The following is a 14654-nucleotide window of genomic DNA, read 5'->3' as shown; positions in this document are numbered from 1 at the left end:
CTCGCAAATCCACAAGCAAACATTGATGCTATGATGATGATGATGATCATGTCAATCTTTTTGCTCCATTTAAAAGCTTTCTTTGGCTGAGTCTACTTAGAGTATACTATACGTCAGTGGACGCACTCAGAGTAAATTAAAGGCCCTGTCAAGTGAATTTGGAGATTTGTTTCGAAATCCATTAAACATGTTGGAAGATAATTGCTCAAAGCGTGTGCAAAGACTGAGAACCTTGTAGTAGTCACTTGTCGAGATAATAGCATTGAACAGTTTTTTTTTTCACCATTTCAGTTTTCAAGATTTTTTTTTACAATGTGGCAGTATTGGAGAGCAGAGACAACAGCTTGATTTTTAATGATTTTCAAGCCCCATTTTATATACTTATATGTTATCTCTTTAGTCATTCCGATTTGGCAGGGATGCTAAAATCACAAGCCATATTAGTTTTCACTTTACAGGCACTTTAAAACCAAACAGTTCTTAAATCTTCAATGTAAATGGGTTTCACATCAAAGTTAAATACAACTAAATTGTACTCAAGCAGGGACTCCTTTACGTACCGCACTGTGCATATGACTTGAGTTAAGCCTGCACAAATCTACCAACCTTTAAAACAGCATACTAAAGTGCTCTTGGGCAAGATTGTGCCGCCTTCTGAATCGATAATATTACATGCGCTAAACAGTGATTATAAGTTCATGGAGAGTTCACTGATGTGTGATCCGTCTCCGCCCACACTAATAATTACAGTCCTCATGGCCTACTTTTTATTTCCCACAGCACTGACAGCCACTAACTCTCCTTTTCTTCAGGAACGCCGAGATGTATGTAGAGACATGCAGGTGGTTTGAAATTCCTCTCACTGAAGTTGCCTTCTGCTCTCCAGCATGTTCCTACACTCGTTTCTTTGTTCGTCTGCCAAAAAGATGTTTTTAAAATTCATAAGCAGGTTTTGATAGAATGTTGTGCAGAGGCAGACATGTTTTTCTTTAGAAGTCATGCAGTTTGTTTTTGCATATTAATTCGACCGAAAAGAGAAGCAACTATTCAAACAAGAAACAAACAAATCTTTTAAGCACTACGGCTCTCAAGACAAAAACTTTAACCAAGAGATGGCTCACATAGATTTGGAGTTTGTGATGTGTCAAATGTCTAGAAATAACCCCTTCGAAATTGCTTGTATAGCTGAACCATCGAGATTTTTCCAGATGACCTCAAGCAGGATATAAGGGGAGGCTCCTTTACAATCATTTCCCTTTAAATATTGAATAAGGAAACAGGTAGAATGTGAGGAAGTGTCAGGTTGAATTTATAGCCCACGTTATTCCATTTCACAGCAAAGTGCCTCCAAATGGTGTTTGACAGCAGATGTTGTAAAGATGTTACAACGTTACAACACAAGAAGGTGCCCTGGGGACACTATCTTTTTGTATGAAATCTGTGGCGTCACCTCGGTGCCTTCCCCTTTCCTTCGCCTTCTACATTGTTGGATTTACCTTGTGGACCCTTCTGGAATCCACATGATGCAATCTGGGGGTAACCACTATATTTTGTTTCTATGGTGTGTTTTGCTTTGAGACAACTTGTAAGGAATGCCATGATTTAAAACACAATCAAATAAAAGGGAATCAAATTACACACCACAGCCCCGATTAGCTGTTTGACGAGTCGGACTTATCACTCAGCATCGAATGTTTACTAATCACTGAATGATATCAACACGCTAATAATATAATGAGTCGTTAAGTATAATTTGTTTTTTTCAAGTCAAGATTGCAGATAATTCTATTTAAAGCAAAATTTCTTTTAAAGCAAAAATTCAAAAGAAAACTTTTGAGATGCACTTTGGGATAATTCCGTATTTTCCTTCAATGCAACTTCTTGCAGTTGTCCCAGCGTGTTTATTTTAATTATGCTGTTCTGTCAACCAACTGCTGAGGTACGTTCGCTAAATATTGGAGCACGGATTCTGTAAGATCGGAAAAAGTCAAAACCATTTTAAACTGAACACAGCAAAAAGTATGTTAATTATGAACCTTACTGAACCTAATGACACTTTGCTTTTTAGTTGACATTCCAAGATGTTTGATTTGCATTGGCTCTAATATTTGTCTTGTTCCTCAGTCCCCTACTGGTTCAAATGAACTGCACTCTGAGCACACAACAGATTTAGGTGGCACATGAAAGAGCAATTGATGCCTGAAGCGGTTTGCCAGCATCCTCCAGCTGTCTGTGTCTCCCTCCTCCTGTTGAGAGCTGGAGCCATCAAATATTCACAAATTCCTCCAGAATGCAAATGCTTAGCATAAAAATAGATTCCATCCATTTTGAGGAGGTGATACAGTGCTGAAGCAAAGTCAGTATAAAATCTCCCTGAAGAACTCAGATGGTATTTGCTCAGGGATGTCTCTGCTGGATTGTAGAAAAATGGAACAGTGTCTTGCATGTGTTGCATTTTTTAGAGCTTTTGTTTTTCTTCCAGGAAACAAAAAGCATCACCTGAAAAGAGGGGCTTTCGAAGAATTTTACCTTTTCTCTTTTACAAGACAGAAGGCACAATAACATCTTCATCTTTATTGTGTAACATGCTTGACAATGTGGCATCCATTTCCCGAGATGGTGGAGGGAATATTTGATTGACGGTTGAGCTCTATTTTCAAGGGTGATAATTTGAGAATTCGATTTTTTTTAGTCCTGCAGATAACACCCGCCTAAAGGTCAAACATGTATGTATTAATACACCAACTTCCCACAAATTTGTTTTGTATCGCGTATATAAATTGGACAGTGTGCAATATTTGCAGTCAACTTTATTTTCCAAACGGTTTATTTACCCTTGGCGTTAGATGCGGCTTCACGCTGATTAGGCAGCAAACCAAGTGCAGCGCCAAATAGTCCAATCTATTATTGCTTCAGGGTCTTGTGACTCCGCATTATAATGGCAATCCACCTGTGCGCACTACTGGTTCTGTTTGTGCTCCTTGAGTTCGTGGGACCAGGCAGAATGTTCTCCTGATAAATAATAACATAACAATATTACCCCATGGCTATCTGTGTACTGTTTCTCTCACCCGACTCTCTGCAAGCATTTGCAGTTTTCTAACAAAACATGACGGGTCCAGCAGTGAGGCAACATTTTGGAAGCGTTCTTCTGAGGGCCGCCATCAGCCACTAGCCAGAAGCGGTTCAGTCCGACCGGCCAGTCTTTCAAACAGACAGTGGAAAAGTCGAGCATCGTGTGCCGTTGTCTGTTGAGCAGCGATAAGCGCTATGCTGGTTCTCATTTTTGCATCACAGCAGTGTTTTGGAGCTCATTATACGTCGCATTGTTTCACCATCAGAAAGTGAGAAGGTGGTTTTGGAAAAAGAAGCCAGCACTCAAAAGATGTTGAGGAGTGTATAAAGAAAAAAAAGTGCTAACCTGAAGGCATGTCTGTCACATTTTCAAGTGAGGTGTGCCGAAAATATCCATCAACTCTTACAGTTTTGTGTTCTACATGATGTCTTCAAATTAGCAGAGCTGTTTCTAGATTTCATAGTGCTTATTGTGAAATACAATGGAACCTGTTCGTATTAAAGATTGCGTTAGTCATGTATTGCAGACGACCTCTGGTTTAATGGAATGTTTTAATGTGGCAGCTTATACATATTCTAGCATGTTGGGGAGTGTTTTGCTGTTGGAAAATATTAGGTAGTTTCAAGGTTTATGCTTGCATATTTCCCTACAAAATGTTGGCAAACTCCAGCTTTGGAGACTTTGGATGTTGCACTATTTCCCTGTATGTCATCTTCCTATCTTATTATAATCCTTAATGACTGTGTATGTAAGGTGATGCTTTCCCAACAGAGAATGTTTTTCTCCACTTTCTCAAAGAGAATCCATCTGCAGGTTCTTTGGGGTTGAAATAACCCTGAAATTGATCTTACACAATACGCTAATAACAAGCAGCCAATAGATTCATATTAGAATTCAGGCCGTCTACTGCCACTTGGCTGAATCATTCTGTCAAACAGCAAAGATATTTAAAACATCCACATTTTAAGAAACTTTAAGCAAGGACTGACTCTCATATAGCTTCTTTAGTGTCTGTGCATTATTAGAGTGATAACCTTTAGTGTTTTGATGGTATGAAGTAATTTCCATGTCATGTTTGTAAATGATACTGTGAACTGATTTGAAATTGCAATATCTTGTAGTTACAAATAATGAAGATGGTTAGTGTTAACGTAGCAAAGTAAAAGTATGCATTTTATTTAAGACATGTAGTGGAGTTGTCAGAAATATAAATACCAAAGTAAAGTACAGATATGTGACTATTCCTACAGTAAAACAATATATTTGCAGTCTATTACATTACAAGCCTGCAAGTGACCCATTTACTTCCATCCCTTGCATTTATTTCCGTCCATTATGATGTTGTCCTCAAGCAGATGACATTACACTTCAACACCTCCAACAACATTTCCTCTTCAGCCAATGACTGCACCATTGAACATATTGATCCATATACCTTCAATCACAGCGAGAGTGCAGCAATTCCAGGAAAACTTTGAACTGGTCGCTGTGTAAAAAGTTGCTTTTCAGCAGCCAATCTCTTATCACGCATGATGTGCTGACACTTCACCAACACCGTGCCTCATATTTAACTTTGTTGTGTTGAACAAGACAAAAAAAAAGATCCGGTGGTTTGATACCAGGAATTCAAAAGATGCTGGGTGATAAAAACAGACAAAAACCTCAAAGGACTCTTTAAAAGTCTCCTCCATGAAATCAAGGGCAAGCTACAAATAAGGATCCCCTAAAAGAGCCGAGTGTGACAGGTTATTTTGCCTTCATCAGCTCTGAAATGACAAGTAAATGTAACCAAATAAAAGCTGCTTTTTCAAAAGGAAACTAAAGAATCAGGTCATGCAGACTGGAGCTACTGCTGCCACCACCCTGTCCCAATTAGATGGGGAGCATGCACGACTTCCATTTTTTTCATCACAATCACTGATATGGCAAGAGCAAATAATACATCTGATATTGCATTTCTGTTTCTATTGACCCAACATAATTACAAATGCTACACGAGATACACTCTTGCATTTGGCCAAAAAGTGGTGGTGTAAGAATTGATGTAAAAACTAATTTACCAGACTACAGATATTCCAAGAGGATACCAGTCAGCCTAAAAAAAAAAGCATACTGGGAATGCGTTCAAAGCAATGCAAATATCCCGCTGGCTCTACAGTAGCTTAAGTGAGAATTATAGTATGCAACTCTAATTTTCTCACAAGATATCAGCCCAAAAAAACAGTATCGGATTATATCAGTCTACATCCAAAATTTCTGATCTTAGCATTTATATTTTAGCCGTCCATTCCTCCTCCTGCTCTTCTCATGCCTGCTGTTTTCTTTCTCATGTCTTCTGTTGGTGATATTGTTCTTTGTTTGAATAGTATCACCTGGTATTGATATTGGAATCGGACAGCTGCAATATCGGTATCGTATCAGAAGTGAAAAGTTGTTAAGGGACACCCTAGTAAGAGTATTGTGACTTTAGATGAATACAATTCAAGTAAAAGCAAAACATAGTCCTAGTATTTAGTGATGACTAAAAGTATACTCAAGTACTACTGAATATGAGCTTGTTTACTTTACGTATCTTCTGATAAACATTTTTCTTCTTTGGACATAAAGAGATGATGAGTTTTGTGAAGGGTTATCATATCTTACAGTAAAACCGTCAGAATATTGGCTCAGAAAGATGAGTGAATGGACAGATGTCTTCACATTGCTGGTTCATAGGCTACTTTCTCTTATCACTTCTCAGAAATGTATTTCTGATTTTATATCCCACACGGGTGCTTCAAGAGGCTTTCACTGACACTCCACTTTATTAAGAACTACCCCGGCCTCCATATAAAATGGTGAGTCAGTGATTCCCAGTAGATATGAATTTTGTGAGGTTCTGCATTTATCTCTGAAAGATTTCCAAATGCCTTTGGCGCTCTAAAGGGTTTCCACTTTGAAAGCACACGTTTCCTTTTTATCAAAAGTCTGGCCTTGCCTGTAGACGTCATTCTTTTGAGAGATACCATACTATACTGTATGATGGGAGAAAAAGACAAACACTCAGTTATTGTCATTCCATTCATTTTCTCGCACTTATCCAGACGACAAGGCACATACAGACATACAACATTTCACAATCATTTGAACCGAATATGCACTTTTTTGGAATGTGGGAGGACACCAGGGAAAACCAGCGCAGGCAATTGTAGAACATGCAAATTCTACCCAAAAAGACCTCAGTCAAAATGAAAACATTTGAAAAATATTTCTAACTAAAGAACAGTGAGTTATCATGCTGAATGTTTTTTTCTGTCAAGTAAAACATTTGTTCAACTTGGGCTTTATACAGAGCATGAGACAATTCCTTTTAGAATGGAGTGAAGATGGAAAAAACACAAATTATCAAGACATTTACGCAACAGTTCTGATTAGAAATGTCAAAATTAATTGCTTAAGCAACTGTTGATGATTAAATTAATCGACAACTTCTCCCAATTAACTACTTAGAACCAGTATAAGTAAAGATGTTATAAAGTATTTAAATATAAACATATAAATAAAGATTTTAGAAGATAACATAGTATTTAACAGTGGCAATCTGTGACACAGGTGTAAAGTATAAAGAGCAGGACACAACATGGTCTGACAGTAAAATCGCCCCGTTCTTTCAGAAGCAGCGTGTAGTGGCTAACTCTTTACACTAATGACAAAGAATTTCAAAACGACAATGCTTCGCCCAAAGATGAAAGAGCACAAAAGCGGACCTTTCTATCCTTCTGAAGGGCAGAAGCAATTTCTGGGTTTAATGAGGAGAGTTGCACAAAAGGAGAAGAGATGACAAAGGATGCCGCAAGTAAACATGACCCTCCTACTAAATTCTGCCGCTGCATATCCCCTTTAGGGAATAAACAAAGAGAAAGACAAAGCAGCACACAACCTTTCCGCTTTGAAAAGGAAAATGTCAATGTGATGTGCCAGCCTCTGATGCATCCTAATGAGGGACTGTAAACCCACCCAATCCAATCCCCCCCCCACCCCCACCCCTGACTCGTCTCTAGCTGCAGAGCACCTGCCAGTGGTGGACCAAACATCACTTATCACTTGTTGTGGATTTTTGAGGCGACATTGAACTTGTGCAAATGCCTGTCTTCAAGAGTTGAAAAATGCTGACTAGCGCTGAAACGTAATCGTCGACCGGAGTGGTGGTGGCGTGGTAAGGCGTGGGAGCGTGAGATGCAACTTTGATTTTCCAGAAATTCCCAATGAACGCCCCAACCTTGTTCATGAGCTCCACCTCCCCACTTTGCTCAATGTGTAGCTTTTATACGTGGAATTTGCCATTCATTCAAGCATGACACACCGCCTGGTGGTACCTGACAAGGCCATGAGAAATGCGTCACCCCTGTTTTATCCCATCTTAAATGAAACAAATGTTCCTGTTGGATTGCAAGCCGTTGAAAACGTCTGAAAGTAGCTCCCCATGACATTGTCACTAAAAGGAAAAACACAATGTGCAGAATTAAATTCGTCTGCACTGCAGAGATGCAACTGGAAAAATATTACTGACAGCATGTGGTGGATTTTCTGCATAAGAACGACTGACGTCAAATGGTTTCTAAAATACTTTATCACTTTTTGTACGGTAGCTTTTTCCTTACCAACGAATACATATTCAATTGTGATTCACAAGAATGATGAGATCAGACTGTAGTCAGCATCAAGGTCTTATCCTGCCTATTCGTTGCCATCTGAAGGAAAATTTAATTCACATTGTGACAGCAACTAAGTGTCTGATGTCTGTACTTTATATGCAAAATGACACCGTGGCTGAGGATAAATTGTAAAATGTCTGCCTGTGTTTGGACTGCTGAAGCAGATTTGTTTAAAACGCCTGTCTGATGTCAAGTTGATCCTGAGATCTTTTTATCTCTTCTCATCCATGTGACTTTGTTGTCAGCATGCAGCAGCAGTAGTGTAACAATCAATGCGCATTTCAAGAAATGCATGTACATTTTAGTTTCTTGCATGGTGGTTCTTCAGGATTTTTCTTTTCGTCTCTATACTTGGAGCTGAGCCAGAGTGACCATTTTACATTTGTGGAGGCCACTGTGTTCTTGCATTTTCTGTAACCGTGCCAAGGTTTGCGCTTTGCTACAAAGCTTATGGAGATGGGAGGTGACTTTCTAAAGTCTACTCAGTGGAATTCAGCATGTCTAGAATCCAGTCAATGCATCCCAACTTAAAGTTGGCGGATACAAATGGAAGCAGAAAACAATGGAAGCGGAATTAAGCACTGTTGTTTTACTTCAACCATGTTGTACTGTGATTGACTGACCATTTAAGAGGATCGTTATTTTGTGACTGCATCAAATGGAATTTCTGGTATTTTATTCTTTAGAGTTTAGTTTGTTTGTTCAAGATTTTATGTATTGTTACTTTGTGCTGCACCACAGCACCCCCACCCAAAAAGAATGCTGTTTCCACACATTATTGCACAGTACAGCGCTCAATGATGGCAGTTGGTAACATAGCTGGTGGCAGCAACTGTAGCGTGTTACTCTTCGTCTTTTTCAGTGGAACAGCTGGAGTAGTGGAGCAGCTCATTTAAAATACATTTGCATTTGAGTTCAATAAACAAAGTGATAACATCTGTGAAAAGCACCGTATTAATTTTAAAGAGGATGACATTTTGTCGAAATCATTCAAATAAATGCCTTAAGGCTTTAATAACGCTGCTACAAACAGCGTGATGAAATGAATGATGTATATCTTGCATTTGCAGGATGGGAGATGGATGGATGGACGGATGGATGGACGGATGGATGGACGGATGGATGGATGGATGGATGCATGGACGGACGGACGGACGGACGGACGGATGGATGGATGGATGATGGATGATGGATGGATGGATGGATGGATGGATGGATGGATGGATGGATGGATGGATGGATGGACGGACGGACGGACGGACGGATGGATGGATACGCGCATGCCGGTGGAGTGACATCCGTATCCACTCCACCTGACGCACCCCCGACTTCTTTTACAAGGTCAAGGTGTCATCAAGCTGTCTGAAGACATGGACAACATCAAGATGACGATCCCAGAAGATTTCTGTCAGGCTGCAGAGCAAGACGCTGGGAACGTGTTTTATACTCCATAGGGATTACTCCAGAGGGGAGAACTTTGATTTGAAATCTAGCTTTTGTGATACAAGTCCTAAAACCTTTCGAACACACATTGCGTATGCATAGCATCATTGAATCATTTCTTTGTTTTGTGCGAGTGTTCCCTCGGCACCGACATCCATATTGTAACTGAACTGACAAGGTTGTCACTCATATATTAGTTAGACAATCTGCTCATAAATATTACATGTCTAGTCTGCCTAATACAAACAAACAGACACAAACATCTTGTATAACCTTGTCATTCGTTTCTTAGTGTCCCACCTGGGGCTCCAAGCCTCTTTGAGGATGAATACCATTATTAAAGCAAAAGTTACCTTCATCTTCCAAAACATCACCTGAAAACTTCTACACCACAGTGTAGCAGTGCAACATTTCTTAATATCAAAACTTAAAATAAAATACATCAGAGATGCTACAGTAGACCTTCACTTTCATGGACACTTAAAGCTGCTCTCTGTTTTAAGAGGATTAAGAGAAAAACAAGTAAAGGAAGAAATTGCTTCCACCTGCAGTTAAAAGGTGTTTATTAGTTGTGTCAGGCGGTGAATTATTCCTCTGCATAACCTCAATCTGTCAGCAGTATTGTAGGTCGCTAAAGCTGTGCCATAAAATTGCTCCTTTATAGACTCAATAAGGCACGGGGATTAACAGATGATACCAAAGCGACTTTTCATTTTATTTCATTTCGTTCTAATCGGGACATGAACAATGACAAAAGAACAATATACAGTATACCATTATCTTCAATAAGCTTCTGTTCTTTATTTCTTTGAGCCACGGAAACACGCGTGTTTTCTAAAGAATACAAATGTTAACAAGATATGTCGCCTTGCTGCGAATTTATATTCACTAGCGTTTCCACTTTTTGTCTAGCGAGAAATTTCAGTTTAGGGTGTACTTAACAGTTTAGTGCTTCAATATTCACACTTGTTTGCCTCACAGTGAAGAGGTGCAGCTTTCAATTCTGGCTCCGGCCTTCGTGCGTGGAGTTTGCATGTTCTCCCTGTGGCTGCGTGGGTTTCCTCCAAGTACTCTTCCCACATGCCAAAAACATGCCTAGTAGGCTGATTGAAGACTCTAAATATTCTTTAGGTGTGATTCTGAGTTGTTTGTCTATGTGTGCCCTGCGATTGGCTGGCAACCAGTTCAGGTGGGATAGGCCCCAGCAAGCCCACGACCCTTTGTGAGGATAAGCGGTTCGGATAATGGATGGATGAATATTCACTCTTGAATGTGAACATTCCTGGGCTAATGTCTCAACAGGCAGCAAGAGTCAAAGGAATGCCCCTTTTACATGAGCAACTTGTGGAATTCACAAAAAAGCGGGCATATTTCTGCGTCCTTTTTATTGGCATTCCAACCTGTTTGCCGGGAGGTTATCGTCTTGACTGTTAAACACCTCTGACATGCATTTACAAAGCTCTCGGAGGCAGCGTAGAATCTTGAGCAGATGCCGCCGATGTTTTATGGAAATTGTGTCTATCAGCACGGGCTGCGAGTGTTTTTGTTTTTTCGCACCTGAAAAATGCACTGCTGTTTCACGGTTGCCTGCGATTCCACTATTGCTATTATTATGTAGTATGTAGTGAGACATTGGCTCCATCTAGTGGCACTGGTATTTTTTTTTTCATTTGCGATCAATGTTCTCAGCTTCTAATGTCGCATCTGTGACTTTGTATGTGCATGGCTTTAGATAACGCCTGTTCCGGGTGCAATTGACTGTGGAGTTGGCTAGCTTGCCCATTAGTCTGTGCTAGTGACTTGGTGGAAATTGGAAAATGGATGGATGGGTCTTTGCATTTAATTTTAATTTTTAAACATCTACTAGATACCTTAACATGATTACATTCTTAACCTCTTTAAGAGTGTAAAACTAATTTTACAGCATGTAATGAATACCTCCCTTGCCTGATACCCCCCTAACCCCCAGTAAAGTCATAATTACGCTAAATGGTGGTATGAGCAACACTTCTAGTTGATAAAAGGCTTACTATGATAAATCTAAGGTACTACTGGATTCAGTTTTCTGAGGAAATTAGTTGAAAAAGGCCAAGATGCATAGAAAATGCGTGAACGTATTCTTTTCAAATTTCCAACCATATGGCCTAAAATACAAGATAGCTGTGCTCCTTGGCTCGCTGTTACTTTAAAGCTCTAAAGGCTGCTCCAAGCAATGTGTGGACGTGCTGGGATTTTTTTCATTTACTTCCCTGGAGGTCAAAGAGTCAGAGCGTCTGCAGACGCAACCACCGGCTGCTTTTTGTGATTGGATCTTTTGTTCAAGGGCGCTTGGGCTTTCTGTCAAGAGTATGAACTCTTGGTCTGTTTTAAGACAACTATGCCTCATGCTTGATCTGATCACAGGAAGATCATTTATCACAGTGGATGTATTATCACAGCACTCTATTCCTTTGGTGTCTCTTTGTGCATACTTGGAGCACCTGTGGTCTAGAGTCTAGACTCTAGACAATCCTTGATGCTATTTCTTTTCTTGTGTCGCAGAGGCTCCGAGTCGAGGTGAGGATGAGCAGGCCGACACGTCCTTCTCCGACTCGTCTCTCTTCGCTCACTGGGGTCAGGAGCTGAGTGCCGACAATCGAAGAGCAGCGCTCAAGATGTTCCAGTACTACGGCTACAACAGCTACCTCAGCGACCGGCTCCCATTAGACAGGCCCATAGCAGATCTCAGACCTACGGGGTAAGATAAATTACAATGCTTTGCACAATATATAGAATGTAATTAACATATATTTAGAAACAAATCTCCAAATTGACTTTATTGGGTCTTTAACTACATAGAGCTACAAATATGTGTGTAGAATCAAGAAGTACTGATTCTACTCCTGTACCATTGTACAAGGGGGAATAAAAAGTCACCAAAAATGAAATACTTGTAAATATCTGAAATATGTACCTACAGTACAGTAGAGTATTGGTGTACTTTTTTACTTTACTGCTTCATATTATTCACTGACAGACCAAAATTATTAGAGCCATTGTCCAACTACCAAAAAAATACATTTTATGGTTTATTCTAGATGTTGGTTGTAAGCCTCAGAGACAAAAAAAAGACCTCAAACACGACATAATTAATGAGCGTGACTCACTTTTTTTTAGAGACATCAAGGTTGAGGGAGCCTACAAGGGGATGTCCTGGTGCTAATTCTGGCACAGTTAAAAGTTCCGTGGGTTGTTTTCTCTTCTGCATTCCTACCAGTAAAAGCTCTTTAGACATATTCAAAAGTATTTTTCAGGGAGGTTGCATATTAATCACACATTTGGCCTTGGTGCTGTTCTAAAATATCTTTAAAGACATGCTCAAGCTCAGACTGCTTGCTTGGATGAACAACATGATGTGATTTTGTCCAACGTGGCAGTGGCATGTGATCACTTCAGTGCTGGAAGACAGATGTGACAACATTACATGCAATGCAGCACACTACACTAAATGTTTCCTTTGTCTTAATGTTGGTAAAATTTCAATTGTTTTCCTTCCACGACAGCTTTCTACCTCACCAGCTGTTTATTTGTCCTCTGCAGGTGCCGAAACATCACTTATGCTCTAAACCTCCCACAAGTGAGCATCGTTTTCATTTTTGTGAATGAAGCCTCGTCTGTCATCCTGCGGTCCATTCACTCCGCCATTAGCAGGACGCCCTCCCATCTTCTCAAAGAGATCGTTCTGGTGGACGACAACAGCAATAACGGTAATCACCGACCTTTTACCCGAGTACAGTGGCACAGTGTCCACTCTTAAGCCGAGCATCTACGAACACAAAATGTACTTTTCTTTACTAGTCTTTTACAGCCTGAAACAGTCTCACTAAATAATGTCTCCATTGTCTTTCATCTAAATAGTGGAAGCCCCTATAAAGTGAATTCAGACAATTATTTCTGAATACATTGTGAAGCTACAGCGTTGAACTGTTTTTCACTACTTCAGTTTTACAATTGTATTTTTAAAACCATGACTGTCGTTTATGAGTCACCATCAATGTTGGACTCATTCCAAATTTTATAACCTTAGAGTTGGTGGGTATGTTGCTTGTCACTGCACTTTGAATAAGTAGGCCTTAGAATGCTCCACTATTGCAGAGTTGATATGCTGGATGCCCATTGTTTGACGCCTGAGCTAATAATTGTGCAAGACTGATTATAGAAATTGGTTGGCGGTCATTTATGGAAGCATAAAGAGTTTCACCTCCTATGCAAGGTAATCAGCACTGCTCCTGTGGTGTTTTTAATGTTGTCAATTTAAAATGTTTCCTGTCTGACTAGCCCCTGATTAGGATAATGGCCTTGTGGCTCATAAGTAGCTTTACCGCAAATGTTCCTACATAGAGGTGGCCCTTGATTTACTACACAGCTCGGGTCCTATGATACAGATGTGTTCTGTAAAAAATTGAGATACTACGTTTTTGCTGAAAATCTCAATTTTCACCAGGAACCGTTTATAGCTAATTTAATTGCCAGTCAAACTGGTGACCGGTGGGTGTGTTATTCCTTACTGTGTAAGTGGTCAAGGAATGCGCCTCAAACTGCCAAGGCGATTACTTGGCTTTTTTTTTTTTGTCCACGCATTTGCTGTATTCAAGTACTTTTTTTTTTTCAAAACCTTATTTAGAAAATTGCAAATCAACATTCATGACCATGTTAAACCAAGCAATCCCTGCATCAGAATTGCATAAGCATAATCACATTGATAGATTAATTCCACTGTTATTATTGGAAGAAGCATTTTTGATACAGCTCTTGCATGGACCGTGTCCCATTTGACTTTTCTTTTGGCTGACGACCCAAAAATTTTTTTTTGCCTTCCTGGAGGTACGCATAAAAGTATGCATAATGTATGACTATAACATCAACATAGAATACTTTACATATTCTAAAGCTAAAGAACACAACATGCATCAATCAAGAAGCTCATTGCCAAGAACAATCAATAGAATAGCCAGCCTGCCATTTTTCCGTTTGGAATTGTGGGAAGCTGGGTTCTATCCCAGCTCCAGCTGATGCTGTCCTGCGTCCCATTTTAGGTCCTGATTTGGTTCAGGAAAGCCAACATTATGTGATGCAGGTACTTAACATAATGGCCAATGAGGCTAGTTCAGGACTTGCACCATGTAAACCAAGTGTAGTGCGTAATACAGTGTCACTGTCAAGGTCATGCATTTTTTAAGATATGTTTTTAAAAGTCTCTGCCTGCAACCCAAGTTAGACAGCCATTAGATGTTATCAAGGCGGCAACTACTGGCCTTGAGCAAGTTTGTTTACCCAAGTCAATAATGCAAAACATGCAGTTTGGCCTGCAGCTTGCTGGAGCAGAATGTAGATCAGTGTTATGTTATCTTAACACGCTGTGATGACAATGATCACACTCCCCCAGGGCTCATGATGACCAG

At 39.9% G+C, this 14654-nt stretch overlaps 1 protein-coding gene across 2 annotated transcripts in view; it reads left to right on the top strand.

The window, feature by feature from the left end:
- Positions 1-14654, top strand: part of galnt18b (UDP-N-acetyl-alpha-D-galactosamine:polypeptide N-acetylgalactosaminyltransferase 18b) — a 44638-nt gene that overhangs the window by 8763 nt on the left and 21221 nt on the right. For both annotated transcript variants that reach the window (XM_061276022.1, XM_061276023.1), the window contains exons 2-3: positions 11755-11950; positions 12793-12959. In XM_061276022.1, coding sequence (XP_061132006.1) covers positions 11755-11950; positions 12793-12959 — 363 coding nt within the window. The remainder of the gene's footprint in view (positions 1-11754; positions 11951-12792; positions 12960-14654) is intronic.

Source organism: Syngnathus typhle, linkage group LG4 (assembly GCF_033458585.1).
Source record: "Syngnathus typhle isolate RoL2023-S1 ecotype Sweden linkage group LG4, RoL_Styp_1.0, whole genome shotgun sequence".
NCBI classification, from domain to species: Eukaryota; Metazoa; Chordata; class Actinopteri; order Syngnathiformes; family Syngnathidae; genus Syngnathus; species Syngnathus typhle.
The sequence above is the reverse complement of the archived record's forward strand: the minus strand, read 5'-3'. Positions and strand labels throughout refer to the sequence as shown.